Consider the following 20,689-nt stretch of genomic DNA (forward strand, 5'->3'; position numbering starts at 1 on the left):
CAAATGTACCCGGAACAGAAAGTTATATTGTCGTAAAGGCTTTATATAGGAAGGGAGAGGAGGGCGTGTTTCGTAGTTTATAACCAATATCTCTTCACGTGGGCGGGCCACTGAGTCAGGCCTAATTCACTCATGAAAACCCAATTCTCACATTTTAGAAGCTAAACTCACAAATGTTTAAATTGCACAACAATTCCATGTGAATCTGATAACTGTAATGTGTAGACTTTCCACTGTACAGTTTTTGTCATCCTATCATTGATGAGAATGTCTCAGATGACAACCGAACTGACATCATATTCATTAAGTACCAACGCATATGTTCAACTGGTTGGATTACCAAAATATGGTTAATTTCCCACCAACTTCTGATGTTCCCAGAATCTCTATGTTAACCAAGGAATTTTCAATAGTCGCATCAGTAGGGTAGAGAGAGGAAAAAGGGGAGGGAGGTATTTATGACTGTCATAAACCTACCCCCAGGCCAGCGTCATGACAGCATTGACTGACCTTCATGTCTTAAAGTCATGATGGACTGTTTCTTTTTGCTTATTTGAGCTGTTTTTGTCATAATATGGACTTATCCCTATTTGGTAAAATACCATCTTCTGTATACCACCCCTACCGTGTCACAACCCAACTGATTGGCTCAAATGCATTAAAAAGGAAAGAAATTTCAACTTTTAACAAGGCACACCTGTTAATTGAAATGCACTCCAGGTGACGACCTCATGAAGTTGGTTGAGAGTGTGCAAAGCTGTCATCAAGGCAAAGGGTGGCTACTTTGAAGAATCTCAAATATAAAATATATTTAGATTTGTTTATCACTTCTTTGGTTACTACATGATATGTGTTATTGCATTGTTTTGATGGCTTCACTGTTTATTCTACAATGTAGCAAATTGTACAAATAAAGAAAAACCCTTGAAAAAGTATGTGTGTCCAAACTTTTGACTGGTACTGTATACTTTCAATATTCATGTTTATATTTTTCAATATTCATGTTTATATTTTTCAATATTCATATGTTAATGTCTTTTTCCATTGAAATTAAAATACTTCTGGTATTACAGAGCAAGTGATAAAGCTTCATATGACACCACTGCTTTCTTTGTCGCACTTACAGATGAAACATTATGGAGTCTTAAAGATGTACTATGCAGAAATCGCTCTGCCATTTTCTGGTTGCTAAAATTCTAATAGTTCACATAATTTCAGATTGTGACAAAACATACAAGTATAGTGTAGATAATCATTGTACCATATACACTGCTGTCGAATGTATGAGAGTGACAGATCTATAACTCACATTTCTATGTGAATTTTGTTGGATCGCCCAAAAAGTTACACATTGCAGCCATAAAGGAGGCCTGGGTAAGGCCAAAATGTGACATTTTTCAACTTAAATGATTTATCAATTATGCTTTTAGATAGAAATATATGCCAACAATCCTTCATCCAAAGGACCATTCTATGGATTAAATTTTGTGAAAATCTGAAATCTTTTTTTTTTCCCCTGGTTTCTTGAGGAATCACTCAATAGCAGTGGTATCGGCTTACGTTCTAGTATTCACATCCAATCCATCCACTATAGAAACACCTCAGGGCATGGAATTGTCCAGTTGTAGACTCTGTTTATAGAGAGAACACTAGGTATTGAGTTATTAAAACAGCTGGGTTTGGGCTTTGGAATGTTGAAGTGAGAATACCTGGGAGGAAGATGTTCCCTAATTAACTTGAAATTAGAGCCTAATTGGAAGGGCTGTGAATTGTTATGCTTGGATGGTGTCAGTGTGTGACTCACTAGAGAACCACAGGAGTTGAGCGGGGCCTCAGTTCCCCATTGTTCTGCATTCAAAACTGGGAACTTTTTCAAATGAGAAATTCCTTTGAAGGTGGCCAAACCATTTTGGAAATAAATAGCATTTGTCTCATATACCTTTGTCACAGGGACAGGTGTCCTACGGGACCAAACTGAGCTCACATGTATCCATATCCTCTTGATTACTCTACTGCATCATGGCCAAATGTTTTATTTCTATTATTTTGTTGTTGTTGTGAGAATTGGTTGGAAGCCTATTATTTTGTTGTTGTTGTGAGAATTGGTTGGAAGCCTATTATTTTTTTGTTACAAACAGCTGTCAATTAAGGCATGACTTTGCTTTTATTTCCTGTCTTCCAGATGTTTTCATGGCTGTGGTGGAGGTGGTGGTGCCGCTTTTGGAAGGGGCGTGCCCTGTCCCTCGGCTGGAGCAAGGGGCGTGCCCTGTCCCTCGGCTGGAGCAAGGGGCGTGCCCTGTCCCTCGGCTGGAGCAAGGGGCGTGCCCTGTCCCTCGGCTGGAGCAAGGGGCGTGCCCTGTCCCTCGGCTGGAGCAAGGGGCGTGCCCTGTCCCTCGGCTGGAGCAAGGGGCGTGCCCTGTCCCTCGGCTGGAGCAAGGGGCGTGCCCTGTCCCTCGGCGGGAGCAGGGGGCGTGCCCTGTCCCTCGGCGGGAGCAAGGGGCGTGCCCTGTCCCTCGGCGGGAGCAAGGGGCGTGCCCTGTCCCTCGGCGGGAGCAAGGGGCGTGCCCTGTCCCTCGGCGGGAGCAAGGGGCGTGCCCTGTCCCTCGGCGGGAGCAAGGGGCGTGCCCTGTCCCTCGGCGGGAGCAAGGGGCGTGCCCTGTCCCTCGGCGGGAGCAAGCGGCGTGCCCTGTCCCTCGGCGGGAGGAAGGGGCGTGCCCTCTTAAGGAGGGAGAGGTGTGCCCTAGCCCTCTGCGGGAGGAAGGGTGGTGCCCTAGCCCTCTGCGGGAGGAAGGGGCGTGCCCTGTCCCTCTGCGGGAGGAAGGGGCGTGCCCTCTTAAGGAGGGAGAGGTGTGCCCTAGCCCTCTGCGGGAGGAAGGGGCGTGCCCTATCCCTCTGCGGGAGGAAGGGGCGTGCCCTAGCCCTCTGCGGGAGGATGGGGCATGCCCTAGCCCTCTGCGGGAGGAAGTGGCCTGCCCTAGCCCTCTGCGGGAGGAAGGGGCGTGCCCTCTTAAGGAGGGAGAGGTGTGCCCTAGCCCTCTGCGGGAGGAAGGGGGGTGCCCTAGCCCTCTGCGGGAGGAAGGGGCGTGCCCTAGCCCTCTGCGGGAGGATGGGGCGTGCCCTAGCCCTCTGCGGGAGGATGGGGCGTGCCCTAGCCCTCTGCGGGAGGAAGGGGCGTGCCCTAGCCCTCTGCGGGAGGAAGGGGCGTGCCCTAGCCCTCTGCGGGAGGAAGGGGCGTGCCCTAGCCCTCTGCGGGAGGAAGGGGCGTGCCCTAGCCCTCTGCGGGAGGAAGGGGCGTGCCCTAGCCCTCTGCGGGAGGATGGGGCGTGCCCTAGCCCTCTGCGGGAGGAAGGGGCGTGCCCTAGCCCTCTGCGGGAGGAAGGGGCGGGCCCTAGCCCTCTGCGGGAGATCGGGGCGGGCCCTAGCCCTCTGCGGGAGGAAGGGGCGTGCCCTAGCCCTCTGCGGGAGGAAGGGGCGGGCCCTAGCCCTCTGCGGGAGATCGGGGCGGGCCCTAGCCCTCTGCGGGAGGAAGGGGCGGGCCCTAGCCCTCTAAAGGAGCAGGAGCCCAAAGAGTCTTCCTCAGGTACAGTATAGAAAACCATGCTGTAGGCTTTAACATCACAATAACGTCCCAGTATAATTTCACCCAACCACTTAGATAAGATCGTCTCCGCCCTCTTGTTGTGGGTGTGACTTTTGAAAAAGAAACACCACAGCTTCGATTCAAATAAACATGCTATTTGATTCAGGATGATAAACAAGCTGGAGCTCTTATTTAATTGGCTTTCTCCGTTCCAGGTGCTGAACCTGCGCAGGAGATCCAGGTGACCGTTACCCTGACGGAGGGCCCGGAGTCTCCCCAGAGGTCTGGAACTCTAGTGGGCGTGTCATCGCTCGCCTCCCAGAGTCCCGCAGCACCCAGGGCCGACGACGACCAACAGGAACTGGAAATATCGGACTCTCCAGAAGCGGCAAAAAGGGTGGCGCTTGAAGAGGCGTTGCCCCACAATGCAGAGGAGACCAAATCAGAGGATTCCAAAACCACTTTAACTCCGCCCACCAAAGAAATATCCCATGAGCCTTTGGAGGAGACTACCGAGGAGCCCCCTGTAGAGGAGGAGAAGCCTATGGAAGTAGCACCTGTGGAAATGACATCTTCAGATTTGGAACAGGCTGTTGAGGAGAATGTTCTGGAACCTATGCAGGAGGAGCAGGGTGCAGTTGCGGAAAAGGAGGTTGTGCAGAAGTTGCAGAAGGAGTTAGAGGACGAGGGGGAGGATTTGCCTCCAATTGTTTTAGATGAGGGGGAGGTGTTGCCTTCAAATATATTGCCAGTTGAAGAGGATACAATCAGAGAAAAGGAGCTTAGTCCCATGGCTGAACTTCCTGAATGGAAGAGCACGGTAGACATGGATACCACGGTAGAAATGGATACTACCCCTGCCAGCGACTGCAGCTTCTCGGACTTCGGCTCTCCGAGGGGAGAGAGCAAAGCCTCCAAGGCCTCCCCTGGATTGTCTCCCAAGCTCTCGTTTGGGCTGGCCCCATCCCCCTTATCTACAGAGGCCTCCCCTAGGAAAGCCAGCCCACCCCAGGTTCAGGTCCAAATCCAGGCCCAGGCTTCGCCTCAGGTCCAGCCTTATCCTGGATACAGTGCTTGTGTGCCTCCCACCAACACAACCTTTATTCCCCTCACCCCCAAGATTGGAATGGGGAAGCCTGCCATCTCCAAGAGGAAGTTCTCCCCAGGGAAGCCAAGGGTGAAGCAGGTAAGGCTGTTTATCTGTTTGTTACTGTCTTTGGGTCCTTACAGAAAAGTTTCTTCCCCAAAACTGTACCGGAAGGGTTAAAGCTCTTGAAGGTCTGTAGCTCTTCTCCCAGGCCTATATAGTTTCAGCAAGGTCTGTATCTTCTGCCAGACCTATAACTCTTCTAGCAGCTATTTACTTCTTCTACCAAGTCCTGTAGCTTTTCTGTAGTCTATTCCAGTCTGTAGCCATTCTACCAAGCCTGTAGCAGCTCTTTGAGCAGGCCTGTAGCAGCTCTTTGAGCAGGCCTGTAGCATCTCTTTGAGCAGGCCTGTAGCAGCTCTTTGAGCAGGCCTGTAGCAGCTCTTTGAGCAGGCCTGTAGCAGCTCTTTGAGCAGGCCTGTAGCAGCTCTTTGAGCAGGCCTGTAGCAGCTCTTTGAGCAGGCCTGTAGCAGCTCTTTGAGCAGGCCTGTAGCAGCTCTTTGAGCAGGCCTGTAGCAGCTCTTTGAGCAGGCCTGTAGCAGCTCTTTGAGCAGGCCTGTAGCAGCTCTTTGAGCAGGCCTGTAGCAGCTCTTTGAGCAGGCCTGTAGCAGCTCTTTGAGCAGGCCTGTAGCAGCTCTTTGAGCAGGCCTGTAGCAGCTCTTTGAGCAGGCCTGTAGCAGCTCTTTGAGCAGGCCTGTAGCAGCTCTTTGAGCAGGCCTGTAGCAGCTCTTCGAGCAGGCCTGTAGCAGCTCTTAGGACGGTCTGTAGCATTTCAACCAGGTCTGTAGCTCTAGTCCTAGTCTTCCAGAAGCCTTCTACCTTCACAGGAGGACATGTTTGATAGTGGTGCAGACAGACTGCTCTGCCGTGGTGGGAGTTGTGATCCTCTGTCTGATCCACAACTCGTATCCCCTCTCTCTAGTTATAGTCCCTTTGGTGTTGCTCAGTCACATTGATTAGTGCCAGTGTGGAGTGTGCATTAATGAATGTTGAGAGGTCGTGGCTGCTTTCTTGCATTCTCGCTCTTTCACTAGCTATCTCTGTCTTTCTTGCTCTCTCTCTCTTTTTGGCTCCCTTTCTTGCGCTCTTGCTTTCTCTTTGTCCCTTTACCCATCTTCTCTCGCTCTTGCTGTCTGTCTCCCTTGTTCTTTCTCCCTCCTCTCTCTCCTCCTCTTTCTCTAGCTCTATCTCTTTCTAGCCTTCAAGTCTGTGCCAAGGGTTTGATGCTGGGGAGAAGGAGGGGCACTACATAAGGGAGTCTTTTTTGGAGGTGTTTTAATTTGGATAGGAACTCATTGAGGCGCAAAGCACGACACAAACCCATTTCCACCAAGCTGAGGGAAGAGGGAGGACATTCAACTTGGCTCATCTAAGCCCAAAGGCAGCTATAGAATCTATAGCCTTTTTTTGTTTGTTTTTTCAATTATAGAGGTTAATGTTTGTTGTTTTTTACTTCGATTTGTTAGTATATTATAATATACATATACTTTTTTGTTGTTGTCAGGATATATCTGTAAGAACTCACATTTTAAAGAAGCCACCTTGCTTCGACTTCGGGCAAACATGTTCAATACTTCTATTTGATTGGCACATTTCAAATGGATTCCTGTGTGTATAACACATCACTGGAGTCTATACAGAAGTTTCTGAGCTGAAGTTTTAGTCCATACTTTTTCTTCTTCTTCTTTAGTTTTTCCCCTACTTCCTGTTATCTCAGGAGGATTGCTCTTTCCAGTATAGGATCATTTACAGGGTGGGCTTCCATCGCTAGAATCAGCTGGGATTTCCTGTGTGTGGTGTGTCTACTTGCCTGCCGGCATGAGCTCTACTGCTCGTGTGTGTGTTTGCATACGTGCTTCCCTGTGTGCAGTGTGCACTCCCATGAGTGCTGGTGTGTGTGTGGGGGGGTGGGGGGGTTAGCCTAGCTCCTTGGCACGTTTATGTTGTGTAAATTGAGGCAGCAGCGCTTCGTTTCCTTGAACCAGGCTACTCCCCAATGGACTTGCTTTGAGACAGGCAGTGATGCATTTGTGGGAAGGTTCTAAGCTGGAGTAATTTCAGCACACTGTATATTTTAAAATACAACATGAGATGTGTTATGCCATACAGTTTTTGTGGAGATTTTTTCAGAGCGAACAGCGTGTCTCTAATAGAGGTCGACCGATTATGATTTTTCAATACCGATTACTGGAGGACCCCCAAAAAAGCCGATGCCGATTAATCGTCCGATTTTTCAAACATTTATTTAAAATTTTATTTGTAATAATGACAATTACAACAATACTGAATGAACACTTATTTTAACTTAATATAACACATCAATAAAATCAATTTAGCCTCAAATGAATACTTTGGTTTAAATAATGCAAAAACAAAGTGTTGGAGAAGAAAGTAAAAGTGCAAGTCCATATAAGAAAGCTAACGTTTAAGTTCATTGCTCAGAACATGAGAACATATGAAAGCTGGTGGTTCCTTTTAACATGAGTCTTCAATATTCCCAGGTAAGACGTTTTAGGTTGTAGTTATTATAGGAATTATAGGACTATTTCTTTCTATACCATTTGTATTTCGTTAACCTGTGACTATTGGATGTTCTTATAGGCACTTTAGTATTGCCAGTGTAACAGTATAGCTTCCGTCCCTCTCCTCGCTCCTACCTGGGCTCGAACCAGGAACACATCGACAGCAGCCACCCTCCAAGCAGCTTTACCCATTGCTCTATCAAATCATAGACTTAATTATAACATAATAACACACAGAAATACGAGCCTTTGGTCATTAATATGGTCGAATCCGGAAACTATCATCTCGAAAACTAAACATTTATTCATTCAGTATTTTATCTAACGGGTGGCATCCATAAGTCTAAATATTCCTGATACATTGCACAACCTTCAATGTAATGTCATAATTATGGAAAATTAGTTCGCAAAGTGCCAGGGGGCCCAAACTGTTGCATATACCCTGACTCTGCGTGCAATGAACGCAAGAGAAGTGACACAATTTCACCTGGTTAATATTGCCTGCTAACCTGGATTTCTTTTAGCTAAATATGCAGGTTTAAAAATATATACTTCTGTATATTGATTTTAAGAAAGGCATTGATGTTTATGGTTAGGTACACGTTAGAGCAACGACAGTCCTTTTTCGCGAATGCGCACTGCATCGATTATATGCAACACAGGACACGCTAGATAAACTAGTAATATCATCAACCTTGTGTAGTTATAACTAGTGATTATGATTGATTTGATTGTTTTTTATAAGATAAGTGTAATGCTAGCTAGCAACTTACCATGGTTTCTTACTGCATTCGTATAACAGGCAGGCTCCTCGTGAGGCAGGTGGTTAGAGCGTTGGACTAGTAACCGTAAGGTTGCAAGATTGAATCCCCCGAGCTGACAAGGTAAAAATCTGTTGTTCTGCCCCTGAACAAGGCAGTTAACCCACCGTTCCTAGTCCGTCATTGGAAATAAGAATGTTCTTAACAGACTTGTAAATGAAAAGAAAATCGGCGTACAAAACTACCGACTTCCGATTGTTATGAAACTTGAAATCGGCCCTAATTAATCGGCCCTAATTAATCGGTCGACCTCTAGTCTCTAATATTATACTGACAGGTTATCAGCAATACCATCTGAGTAAGAAATCCTACGGAGCGAAACATGAAACCCAAATGTGGCGCAGTGTCCTCCCTACTTTATTGAAGCATTTTAAAATTCATGGGCCATTTCCGTTGTGTTTATGTGAAATATAGCGGGGGGGGGGGGGGGGGGGGGTGTACTTGGCTGTTGTAAGAGGATAGAGAGGTTTACCACTACACTGATGGCTAATATTGCTGCTAGATTAGGAAGATGTGCCAGGGCACAGATATGCTTAATATTTTTCTACTGCACGATATGAAATACTTCCCCCGTGCTCCAGTATTCAAGTCAATCGCTCCAGAGACTGTTCTGACCTACTGTCAAGTGGGCCAATATGATCTGGATGGTGATTCACTGGTCCAGTGTCAGTGGTGTAAGGTACTTAAGTTAAATACTTTAAAGTTCTACTTAAGTACTTTATGTGGGTATCTGAACTCAACTATTTCTATTTGAGACTTTCATTCCACAACATTCCTAAAGAATCAGACAACCAAATTCAAGTCTGATAGAACTGGCACTATTGGTTCTTCCTAAGTTGTGCCCTCCCTAGTGGCGTGGCGACACTAAGAGCCAATAGGTGCATGTTATTGTCGTTGATGGCTGTGAACAGGAAGTCTTCTCAAAGGATGTCTTATTGCTTAGTCTACCTGTTTAATGGATAACGTGTCGAATGAGGTTGCGTAGGAAGTCGGGCAGTTTGACAATATTTGTGGTCATGTCACATATTTATGATGGAAGCGGCAAAGAAAGTCCTCTCACATGGAGTAGACCATCTCTCCCAGTTAAATCCCCCTTTCACTCTCTCTGACATTGAAAGTCTCTGTCCTCTCACATGGAGTAGACCATCTCTCCCAGTTCAATCCCCCTTTCACTCTCTCTGACATTGAAAGTCTCTGTCCTCTCACTTGGAGTAGACCATCTCTCCCATTCAATCCCCCTTTCACTCTCTCTGACATTGAAAGTCTCTGTCCTCTCACATGGAGTAGACCATCTCTCCCAGTTCAATCCCCCTTTCACTCTCTCTGACATGGGCATGTTTTGGGTTCAGCCTAACTATTGACGGAGGTTTGCTTCTGAGCATACTGTATTCACATGCATGTGCTTGAAGATGGCATGATCATTTTCTTTTCAGTATCAATGAATGTATTGAACTCCTACATCACTAGCCCTTTGCACCCTGTACAGGATCTACTGAAATCTCTCTCTCTCAAAGCCTATCTTTTGCACACTGCCACTTTTAAGTTGTCTCATGCTTAAGGGAATGCTATTTGGTTTCTGACAGTTTCAATAAGTGCTTGACAGGGGATTTGGGACAAATGTATACATGAGATGTAGATGGATAAAAACGCAGGAAGCAAGTGGAGAGGAGAAATCCAACCCACGGCTCTGATATATTATTAATCGGCCCAAATGATTTTGCTTATGCAAAACAAAAAAGGAAAAAGGCCTCTCAGTGATTGTGTTATTGAGTCTAATTATATAGCCTCTCGCTGATTAGCTCATTAAACAAACTAAACGCCTCCCAGTGACAATTCTAAAATCAAATTCCCTAACAACGGTCGCTGTGTTTATCTCGACAAGCGATGGCGCGCTGTCATGCTGACATAATCATAACTTGTTTTGTAAACACGCCAACAAGCCACGCTGCTGCCATGGCAACCAGCAGGCCTGACACTGGATAGTGTGAATTTGTGGGTTGACTGTTGCAGAGCACTTGACTAGGCATAGCGTTATTAGACCCAATAGATGTGCAAACACTGTCTAGTCTTCTGTCAGACTATTAAACTAGACCCGCTTCTTGCAGACATCAGTATTGAATCTTATCGTTGTCTGCAATCTCCCTTTTACTTTTGATTTGCAATATATTTCCAATTTGAATATTACTGCATCTCCAAATTAAGGTGAGTTCAGCTTATCTTCTCATGTATAGGATCTGTCCCAAATGTCTCATATCTCGCTCGTTTCTTGGCTGTTTATACAAAATGCCTGTCTGTCTTGTATTCACGTTTTATTTTGTTGTTGCTTTGTTTGTTTTGTTTGGCTGTTGCATTTACTGCATTTGCCCCCCACTCCCAACCCCTCTTCCCCTCTGCCCCCCCTCCCCACTCCCAACCCCTCTTCCCCTCTGCCCCCCCTCCCCACTCCCAACCCCTCTTCCCCTCTGCCCCTCCTCCCCACTCCCAACCCCTCTTCCTCTCTGCCCCCCCTCCCCACTCCCAACCCCTCTTCCTCTCTGCCCCCCCTCCCCACTCCCAACCCCTCTTCCCCTCTGCCCCTCCTCCCCACTCCCAACCCCTCTTCCCCTCTGCCCCCCCTCCCCACTCCCAACCCCTCTTCCCCTCTGCCCCTCCTCCCCACTCCCAACCCCTCTTCCCCTCTGCCCCCCCTCCCCACTCCCAACCCCTCTTCCTCTCTGCCCCTCCTCCCCACTCCCAACCCCTCTTCCCCTCTGCCCCTCCTCCCCACTCCCAACCCCTCTTCCCCTCTGCCCCTCCTCCCCACTCCCAACCCCTCTTCCTCCCTGCCCCTCACTCCCAACCCCTCTTCCTCTCTGCCCCTCCTCCCCACTCCCAACCCCTCTTCCTCCCTGCCCCTCCTCCCCACTCCCAACCCCTCTTCCTCTCTGCCCCTCCTCCCCACTCCCAACCCCTCTTCCTCCCTGCCCCTCACTCCCAACCCCTCTTCCTCTCTGCCCCTCCTCCCCACTCCCAACCCCTCTTCCTCCCTGCCCCTCACTCCCAACCCCTCTTCCTCTCTGCCCCTCCTCCCCACTCCCAACCCCTCTTCCTCCCTGCCCCTCACTCCCAACCCCTCTTCCTCTCTGCCCCCTCCTCCCCACTCCCAACCCCTCTTCCCCTCTGCCCCTCCTCCTCACTCCCAACCCCTCTTCCCCTCTGCCCCTCCTCCTCACTCCCAACCCCTCTTCCCCTCTGCCCCTCCTCCTCACTCCCAACCCCTCTTCCCCTCTGCCCCTCACTCCCAACCCCTCTTCCCCTCTGCCCCCCACTCCCAACCCCTCTTCCCCTCTGCCCCTCACTCCCAACCCCTCTTCCCCTCTGCCCCTCACTCCCAACCCCTCTTCCCCTCTGCCCCTCCTCCTCACTCCCAACCCCTCTTCCCCTCTGCCCCTCACTCCCAACCCCTCTTCCCCTCTGCCCCCCACTCCCAACCCCTCTTCCCCTCTGCCCCTCACTCCCAACCCCTCTTCCCCTCTGCCCCTCACTCCCAACCCCTCTTCCTCTCTGCCCCCCCTCCCCACTCCCAACCCCTCTTCCCCTCTGCCCCCCCTCCCCACTCCCAACCCCTCTTCCTCTCTGCCCCCCCTCCCCACTCCCAACCCCTCTTCCCCTCTGCCCCTCCTCCCCACTCCCAACCCCTCTTCCCCTCTGCCCCTCCTCCCCACTCCCAACCCCTCTTCCCCTCTGCCCCTCCTCCCCACTCCCAACCCCTCTTCCTCTCTGCCCCTCCTCCCCACTCCCAACCCCTCTTCCCCTCTGCCCCTCCTCCCCACTCCCAACCCCTCTTCCTCTCTGCCCCCCCTCCCCACTCCCAACCCCTCTTCCTCTCTTCCCCTCCTCCCCACTCCCAACCCCTCTTCCTCCCAACCCCTCTTCCTCTCTGCCCCTCCTCCCCACTCCCCACTCCCAACCCCTCTTCCTCTCTGCCCCTCCTCCCCACTCCCAACCCCTCTTCCTCCCAACCCCTCTTCCTCTCTGCCCCTCCTCCCCACTCCCAACCCCTCTTCCTCTCTGCCCCTCCTCCCCACTCCCAACCCCTCTTCCTCTCTGCCCCTCCTCCCCACTCCCAACCCCTCTTCCTCCCTGCCCCTCACTCCCAACCCCTCTTCCTCTCTGCCCCTCCTCCCCACTCCCAACCCCTCTTCCTCTCTGCCTCTCCTCCCCACTCCCAACCCCTCTTCCTCTCTGCCCTCCTCCCCACTCCCAACCCCTCTTCCTCTCTGCCCCTCTTCCCCACTCCCAACCCCTCTTCCTCCCAACCCCTCTTCCTCTCTGCCCCTCCTCCCCACTCCCAACCCCTCTTCCTCTCTGCCCCTCCTCCCCACTCCCAACCCCTCTCCTCTCTGCCCCTCTTCCTCTCTGCCCCTCTTCCTCTCTGCCCCTCTTCCTCTCTGCTCCTCTTCCTCTCTGCTCCTCTTCCTCTCTGCCCCTCTTCCTCTCTGCCCCTCTTCCTCTCTGCCCCTCTTCCTCTCTGCCCCTCCTCCCCACTCCCTGCCCCTCTTCCTCTCTGCCCCTCCTCCCCACTCCCTGCCCCTCCTCCCCACTCCCTGCCCCTCTTCCTCTCTGCCCCTCCTCCCCACTCCCTTCCCCTCTTCCTCTCTGCCCCTCCTCCCCACTCCCTGCCCCTCTTCCTCTCTGCCCCTCCTCCCCACTCCCTGCCCCTCCTCCCCACTCCCTGCCCCTCCTCCCCACTCCCTGCCCTCCTCCCCACTCCCTGCCCCTCCTCCCCACTCCCTGCCCCTCTTCCTCTCTGCCCCTCCTCCCCACTCCCTGCCCCTCTTCCTCTCTGCCCCTCCTCCCCACTCCCTGCCCCTCCTCCCTGCCCCTCCCTCCCCATTCCCTGCCCCTCCTCCCCACTCCCTGCCCCTCCTCCCCACTCCCTGCCCCTCTTCCTCCCTGCCCCTTTTCCTCCCTGCCCTCCTCCTCTCTGCCTCTCCTCCCCACTCCCTGTCCCTCTTCGTCTCTGACCCTCCTCCCCACTCCCTGCCCCTCTTCCTCTCTGCCCCTGCCCCTCCTCCCCCATCAGGGAGCATGGAGTAACCGTAGGGCTTCGAGCCCCCCCTCTTGGTCCCAGCAGGACCCCTCGGAGGGGGGGTGGGATGGCCCACAAACCAGGCAGCTGCAAGAGGCACCCGTCTGGAGCATGAGAGTGGTAAATGGAGTGCTTATCATGTCCACCCCCCCACCCCCCTTTCACTCAGTGGTTTAGCCTGGCCAGGTGAGGACAGGTTTAGATATGACACGGTACACACACTTTGCCACCTGCAGAGAAGTACGGAAGGGAAATCCATGTAAACATAGGCTTTGCAAATTTTTATGAATGGCGTTTATTGTTCTATAAATTAGCTTTGTTAGCATTTAGCGTTGTTACCATTACCAGAATGACAAGAATACCAGACCGATGGTGGCGTGAGACGAACATGAAGCAGAGCTCAATCCAGTCGGGGTTTCCTGTCTGTCACCCCCACTGCAACCCTTTAGTCCTGACTTTGTGACAGGACTCCACTTTGACGCTAACACTCCACAACAAGCCTCCTCAGTCAGTCTGTAACTGATAGGTGTCATGAAGGTGGACTCCTGTGGGAAGGACTATCACTTGTTCCTGTGTCAACACTCCATCAACTGGCTGGCTTTGGCACAGTCCTCTCTTTAGAACTGGATATAAAACTTGCAACAGTCTTCCTGATTTGAAGGACTGACTCGAAAGGGTGGGGGAACCATAATTAAGAGTGACTTTAGTGTCCATGGGGAGATGGAAAATGGATTTGACCTAAAAAAAGATGTTGATCTCTCCCTCCCTCAGGCTTTTGTCATGCATATATTATAAAGCACCACACACATTATTTAAAAGGCGGTAGTGCTGAGCGATTAGTGCTTTTTGAAGTCGCTTCGGGTTTCTGTTAGATTATTAAAGAAAGAATCATGGTTTTCGGTATCAAGATTTTTTTAAATATACAATTTATTGTGAAATAATGACGGTACAATGATTTCAGAGGTTTTTTTAATGGAAATTCCAAAGCCAAATATAGTAAACATTCAATTGTCAAAACATTGAAAATATTCCGCTGCGTCAGGTCCACATTGGGTAGATGTCAATAGAAAAATAGGAAATAACTCTGAAATTATAAAATATTTCTGTTGTGTATATGTCATCTCTGCTCAGAGAGTAGCAGTCAGCCAGCCAGATGTAAACAATGGGAGTCGCTGTCCCAAAGGTGGGAAGGCAGGTGCAAAAGCTTAGATGGGATTTTTGGGGGATTCATTTTAACAAATTTTGGCAAGAGTGAAATATCTCGCTTCGCCTCTTCCTCTCTGAGCCATAAAAACTGGCGCAATGTATTGTGGTCATTATAGTTAATTACCACGTTTCTGCGCTGAACTAGGTTGAATATTTGCTTAATGAAAACTACAACTCCCTTCAGCCCAGCGTCCCACACCGTTTTTGACTTAATTTCTCAAATTTCTCGGAAATGATTTGATATCTCTCTAGAGAAACCGCGTGTTGGGCTCACACACAAAAATTGAATTCAAGTAATTGAACCCCCCCCCCCCCCCAAAATAAATAAATAAATAAATCGCTCAGCACAAGAAGGTGGACCATTTTTATGTCTGCGTGCAGTATGAACAAAGTTAGAGGAAGCATATGCTACTGTACCTGTAGACTTCCAGTCATTGCGCTAACGCTAGTGAGCATTGGCTCACAAAACTGGCTTGAACATACTGCACACACAGACATAAAAATGTTATCCACGAGTTAATCTGACTCTGGGTAAGTAGAAAAGTGTAATTGTCAGAATCTCGCAGTTTAATTATCTTTTATACTAATGTTCACATTTTGAATTTGCTTGACAGTAAATGCAGCTGGGGATATTACTATTGTGGCTCCGTGGGGAAGTCCTTTAGGATTTACTCTTGACGGCAGTAGATGCAGGAGTGTGTTTTGGGAAATGTGTTTATTGTTCGCCAGCGAAAAAACACATAGAGGAATGTTGTGATTGGCTGATGACATGTTATCTCTTTCCTTCCACTTCCCTCTCTTTCATTCCTCTCTCCTGTTCTCTCACACTCTCTCTCTCTCACTCTCTCACACACACACACACACACACACACACACACACACACACACACACACACACACACACACACACACACACACACACACACACACACACACACACACACACACTTCTCTCCCTCTTGCCTGTCTCTCTCCTCACACTCTCTCCTCCATCCCTCCTTCTTTTTCCTTCACAGGGTCGTGGTTCAACCTTCCCTGGAAGGCGGAGACCCCGGGGGGCCAACCTGTCTGGGCGTGGGGGCCGCGGACGCTCCCGAGGACTCAAGGCCTACACCAGCTTTGCCGTAACCCCTGGGGTACGAGCCCTCGCCCCCTCCCTTCATCCCGATCTACTGCCTCCCTAAACCCCTTCTCCTCTCCCCATCTTCTGCATACATTCATAAAACAGTGGCCAAATGTGCTTAGCTTAGGCCAGAGAGCGCTCTCACGTTAACAAGAGCAGTGCACTCTATCTTGGGAAAGCTTTTGGCATGAGGGGTGGTACAGGGGGAGGGGTATAAATGCTATGTCATACACAGCAGTGGGCAGGGCACTGACATGTTTTTTCCTCCCACTAAAAACGGTGGGTGGTTGATTGGGAAAATGTGTCCAATGTGGATTTATATACTGTACATTGTGGGTACCTTTTAAGGTAGACACAGGAGAAGTGTCAATGCTGTATTGAGTGTACACGCTAGATAATTGGATTTTAGGTGAGAATACACACACACACACACAGAACCATACAGACAGTGCCCCACCCCCACGCACACAACCTCACACCCTCTCCCACCGAGCAAACATGTCTCTACCCGGTTGAGTGTTATTGGAATCCAATACGGGAGGTAGGTAGGCGTTAAGTAAGACTGTAATCAGATCTGCTGCAGCCAGCCACTAGGCAGCATGCTTGTTGACACGCGCGTGTCCTGGTAATGCTGATCTACTGAACCATGCTGTGTGTTTGTCCTTGTGGATGACATGATAATATAGCTTCACAGTCTGGAGGTATGACAGCTAGTCACATGAGAAGTGCTGCCTTGTCATAGACCTAGATCCTGATTATGCCTGGAACATGTTTTCTACCTCAACTGAAAAATACTGTACGGGACCAAGCACAACCGTTACAGATTTTGAACACAATCTTACCATCAGTTTTAATTTCAAAAGACAAATATTCATTTTTTTCTAATCTGTTAATTAACCCCTGCTTGTGTGTGTTGTGTGTGTGTGTGTGTTGTGTGTGTGTGTGTGTCCAGGCCACTTTTGTGGAGCAGCCGTACCTGGTGGTGGAGGAGAACACAATGCATAACACTGTGGTCATGTTCTCAACCTCAGACCACTTCACACTCAGACAGGTCAGTACCAACACCATGGTCATGTTCTCAACCTGAGACCACTTCACACTCAGACAGGTCAGTACCAACACCATGGTCATGTTCTCAACCTCAGACCACTTCACACTCAGACAGGTCAGTACCAACACCATGGTCATGCTCTCAACCTCAGACCACTTCACACTCAGACAGGTCAGTACCAACACCATGGTCATGCTCTCAACCTCAGACCACTTCACTCAGACAGGTCAGTACCAACACCATGGTCATGCTCTCAACCTCAGACCACTTCACACTCAGACAGGTCAGTACCAACACCATGGTCATGTTCTCAACCTGAGACCACTTCACTCAGACAGGTCAGTACAAACACCATGGTCATGTTCTCAACCTCAGACCACTTCACACTCAGACAGGTCAGTACCAACACCATGGTCATGCTCTCAACCTCAGACCACTTCACACTCAGACAGGTCAGTACCAACACCATGGTCATGCTCTCAACCTCAGACCACTTCACACTCAGACAGGTCAGTACCAACACCATGGGCATGTTCTCAACCTCAGACCACTTCACACTCAGACAGGTCAGTACCAACACCATGGTCATGTTCTCAACCTCAGACCACTTCACACTCAGACAGGTCAGTACCAACACCATGGTCATGTTCTCAACCTCAGACCACTTCACTCAGACAGGTCAGTACCAACACTGTGCTTATGTACCAACATACTTTAGTATATACAGTTGAAGTCAGTTTTTCACAATTCCTGACATTTAATCCTAGTACAAATTACTTGTCCTAGCTTAGTTAGGATCACCTCTTTATTTTAAGAATGTGAAATGTCAGAATAATAGTAGAGAAAATGATTTATTTCAGCTTTTATTTATTTCATCACATTCCCAGTGGTTCAGAAGTTTACATACACTCAATTAGTATTTGGTAGCATTGCCTTTAAATTGTTTAATTTGGGTCAAACATTTCGGGTAGCCTTCCACAAGCTTCCCACAATAAGTTGGGTGAATTTTGGCCCATTCCTTCTGACAGAGTTGGTATAACGGAGTCAGGTTTGTAGGCCTCCTTGCTCGCACACGCTTTTTCAGTTCTTACCACATTTTCTATAGGATTGAGTTCAGGGCTTTGTGATGGCCACTCCAATACCTTGACTTTGTTGTCCTTAAGCCATTTTGCCCTCAAATTTGGAGTATTCTTGGGGTCATTGTCCGTATGGAAGACCCATTTGCGACCAAGCTTTAACTTCCTGACTGATGTCTTGATTTTGCTTCAATATATCCACATGAATTTATCTCCTCATGATGTCATCTATTTTGTGAAGTGCACCAGTCCCTCCTGCAGCAAAGCACCCCCACAACATGATGCTGCCACCCCCGTGCTTCATGGTTGGGATGGTGTTCTTCAGCTTGCAAGCCTCCCCCTTTTTCCTCCCAACATAACGATAGTCATTATGACCAAACAGTTATATTTTTGTTTCATCAGACCAGAGGATATTTCTCCGAAAATTAGGATCTTTGTCCCCATGTGCAGTTGCAAACTTTAGTATGGCTTTTTTATGGTGGTTTTGGAGCAGTGGCTTCATCCTGGCTGAGCGGCCTTTCAGGTTATGTCAATATAGGCCTTTTTTTTACTGTGGATTGAGATACTTTTGTACCAGTTTCCTCCAGCATCTTCACAAGGTCCTTTGCTGTTGTTCTGGGATTGATTTGCACTTTTCACACCAAAGTACGTTCATCTCTAGGAGACAGAACGCGTCTCCTTCCTGAGCGGTATGGCGGCTACGTCGTTCCATGGTGTTTATACTTGCGTACTATTATTTGTACAGATGAATGGGTGCCTTCAGGCATTTGGAAATTGCTCCCAAGGATGAACTAGACTTGTGGAGGTCTCCAATTTTTTTCTGGGGTCTTGGCTGATTTCTTTTGATTTTCCCATGATATCAAGCAAAGACGCACTAAGTTTGAAGGCAGGCCTTGAAATACATCCACGGGTACACCTCCAATTGACTCAAATGATGTCAATTAGCTTATCAGACGCTTCTAAAGCCATGACATAATTTTCTGGAATTTTCCAAGCTGTTTAAAGGCACAGTCAACTTAGTGTATGTAAACTTCTGACCCACTGGAATTGTGATGCAGTGAATTATAAGTGAAATAATCTGTCTGTGAACAATTGTTGGAAAAATGACTTGTCATGCAAAAAGTACATGTCCTAACCAACTTGCCAAAACTATAGTTTGTTAACAATACATTTGTGGAGTGGTTGAAAAACGAGTTTTATTGACTCCAACCAAGTGTAGACTTCCGACTTACACTATACAGTTTATGTGGACACCCTTTCAAATAGTGGATTCTGCTATTTCAGCCTCATCCATTGCTGATAGGTTTATATTATCGAGCACACAGCCATGCATAGACCGACATTGGCAGTAGAGTGGCCTTACTGAAGAACTCAGTGACTTTCAACTTGGCACTCACTGTCATAGGATGCTACCTTTCCAACAAGTCAGTTTGTCTAATTTCTGCCCTGCTAGAGCTGGTCTGGTCAACTGTAAGTGCTGTTATTGTGAAGTGGAAACATCTAGGAGCAACAACTGCTCAGCTTGGTAGGCCTCACAAGCTCAAAGAACGGGACCGCAGAGTGCTAAAGTGCGTAGTTTGTAAAGATCCTCTCTCCTCGGTTGAAACACTCAGTACTGAGTTCCAAACTGCATCTGGAAGCAACGTCAGCACAGGACCTGTTTGTTGGGAGCTTCAAGAAGTGGGTTTCCATGGCCAAGCAGCCGCACACAAGCTGACCTCAACCCCATCGAACACCTTTCAGATGAATTGGAACGCCGACTGCGAGCCAGGCCTAATCACCCAACATCAGTGTCTGACCTCAGTAATACTCTTATGGCTGAATGGAAGCAAGTCCACTCAGCAATGTTCCAACATCAGGTGGAGGCTGTTATAGCAGCAAAGTGGGGACCAACTCCAAATGAATTCCCATGATTTTGGAATGAGATGTTCGACGACCAGGCTTTTGGTCATGTACTGTACCTCACTAAAACGATAGAGCATTGACACTTTGTGCCGAGTCCCAGGTTATGTGTCTCCGTGTTGTTTAAAGCTGTACATCTTAACCCCCCTCACTGTCTCTACTGTCAAATCCTGCTGGTCTTCCTTAGAAAAGGTTCTGAATAGCAATGGTGGCTGGTGACTTAAATGAATAAGGAGGACAATGACTCTAACTCCCTTGGCAAGCCTCCTTTGCTGTATAAGTCTAAAGCCTGTTAACAATGTCTCAGATACCCAAATACTGTACTGCACATATTTTAATATACATGCTGATGAACAAACACCCCAGCTATGGGAGACAGTGACACACAAATATGCATTTTGTATAGTGATAATGCTATGGTCCTCTCCTCTTGGTGTTGTTGTACAGCCTGTTCACTAGTCTTCTCTTGGTCTTGTTGTACAGCCTGTTCACTAGTCTTCTCTTGGTCTTGTTGTACAGCCTGTTCACTAGTCTTCTCTTGGTCTTGTTGTACAGCCTGTTCACTAGTCTCCTCTTGGTCTTGTTGTACAGCCTGTTCACTAGTCTTCTCTTGGTCTTGTTGTACAGCCTGTTCTCTCCTCTTGGTCTTGTTGTACAGCCTGTTCACTAGTCTCCTCTTGGTTTTGTTGTACAGCCTGTTCACTAGTCTCCTCTTGGTTTTGTTGTACAGCCTGTTCTCTCCTCTTGGTCTTGTTGTACAGCCTGTTCACTAGTCTTCTCTTGGTCTTGTTGTACAGCCTGTTCTCTCCTCTTGGTCTTGTTGTACAGCCTGTTCACTAGTCTCCTCTTGGTTTTGTTGTACAGCCTGTTCACTAGTCTCCTCTTGGTCTTGTTGTACAGCCTGTTCTCTCCTCTTGGTCTTGTTGTACAGCCTGTTCACTAGTCTTCTCTTGGTCTTGTTGTACAGCCTGTTCACTAGTCTCCTCTTGGTTTTGTTGTACAGCCTGTTCTCTCCTCTTGGTCTTGTTGTACAGCCTGTTCACTAGTCTTCTCTTGGTCTTGTTGTACAGCCTGTTCTCTCCTCTTGGTCTTGTTGTACAGCCTGTTCACTAGTCTCCTCTTGGTTTTGTTGTACAGCCTGTTCACTAGTCTCCTCTTGGTCTTGTTGTACAGCCTGTTCTCTCCTCTTG

The 20,689-nt window shown here is 48.7% G+C and overlaps 1 protein-coding gene across 11 annotated transcripts in view; it reads left to right on the top strand.

Moving 5' to 3' along the window:
* The window catches only part of kmt2ca (lysine (K)-specific methyltransferase 2Ca), a 240,048-nt gene that overhangs the window by 157,096 nt on the left and 62,263 nt on the right, over positions 1 to 20,689 (top strand). For 10 of the 11 annotated variants that reach the window (XM_031796719.1, XM_031796716.1, XM_031796715.1 and 7 more), the window contains exons 12-16: positions 2,183 to 3,580; positions 3,796 to 4,766; positions 13,136 to 13,261; positions 15,364 to 15,483; positions 16,423 to 16,521. In XM_031796719.1, the coding sequence (XP_031652579.1) occupies positions 2,183 to 3,580; positions 3,796 to 4,766; positions 13,136 to 13,261; positions 15,364 to 15,483; positions 16,423 to 16,521 (2,714 nt within the window). The remainder of the gene's footprint in view (positions 1 to 2,182; positions 3,581 to 3,795; positions 4,767 to 13,135; positions 13,262 to 15,363; positions 15,484 to 16,422; positions 16,522 to 20,689) is intronic. The other variant, XM_031796723.1, reaches the window with a different exon arrangement.

Source organism: Oncorhynchus kisutch, linkage group LG18 (genome assembly GCF_002021735.2).
Source record: "Oncorhynchus kisutch isolate 150728-3 linkage group LG18, Okis_V2, whole genome shotgun sequence".
Lineage (NCBI taxonomy): Eukaryota > Metazoa > Chordata > Actinopteri > Salmoniformes > Salmonidae > Oncorhynchus > Oncorhynchus kisutch.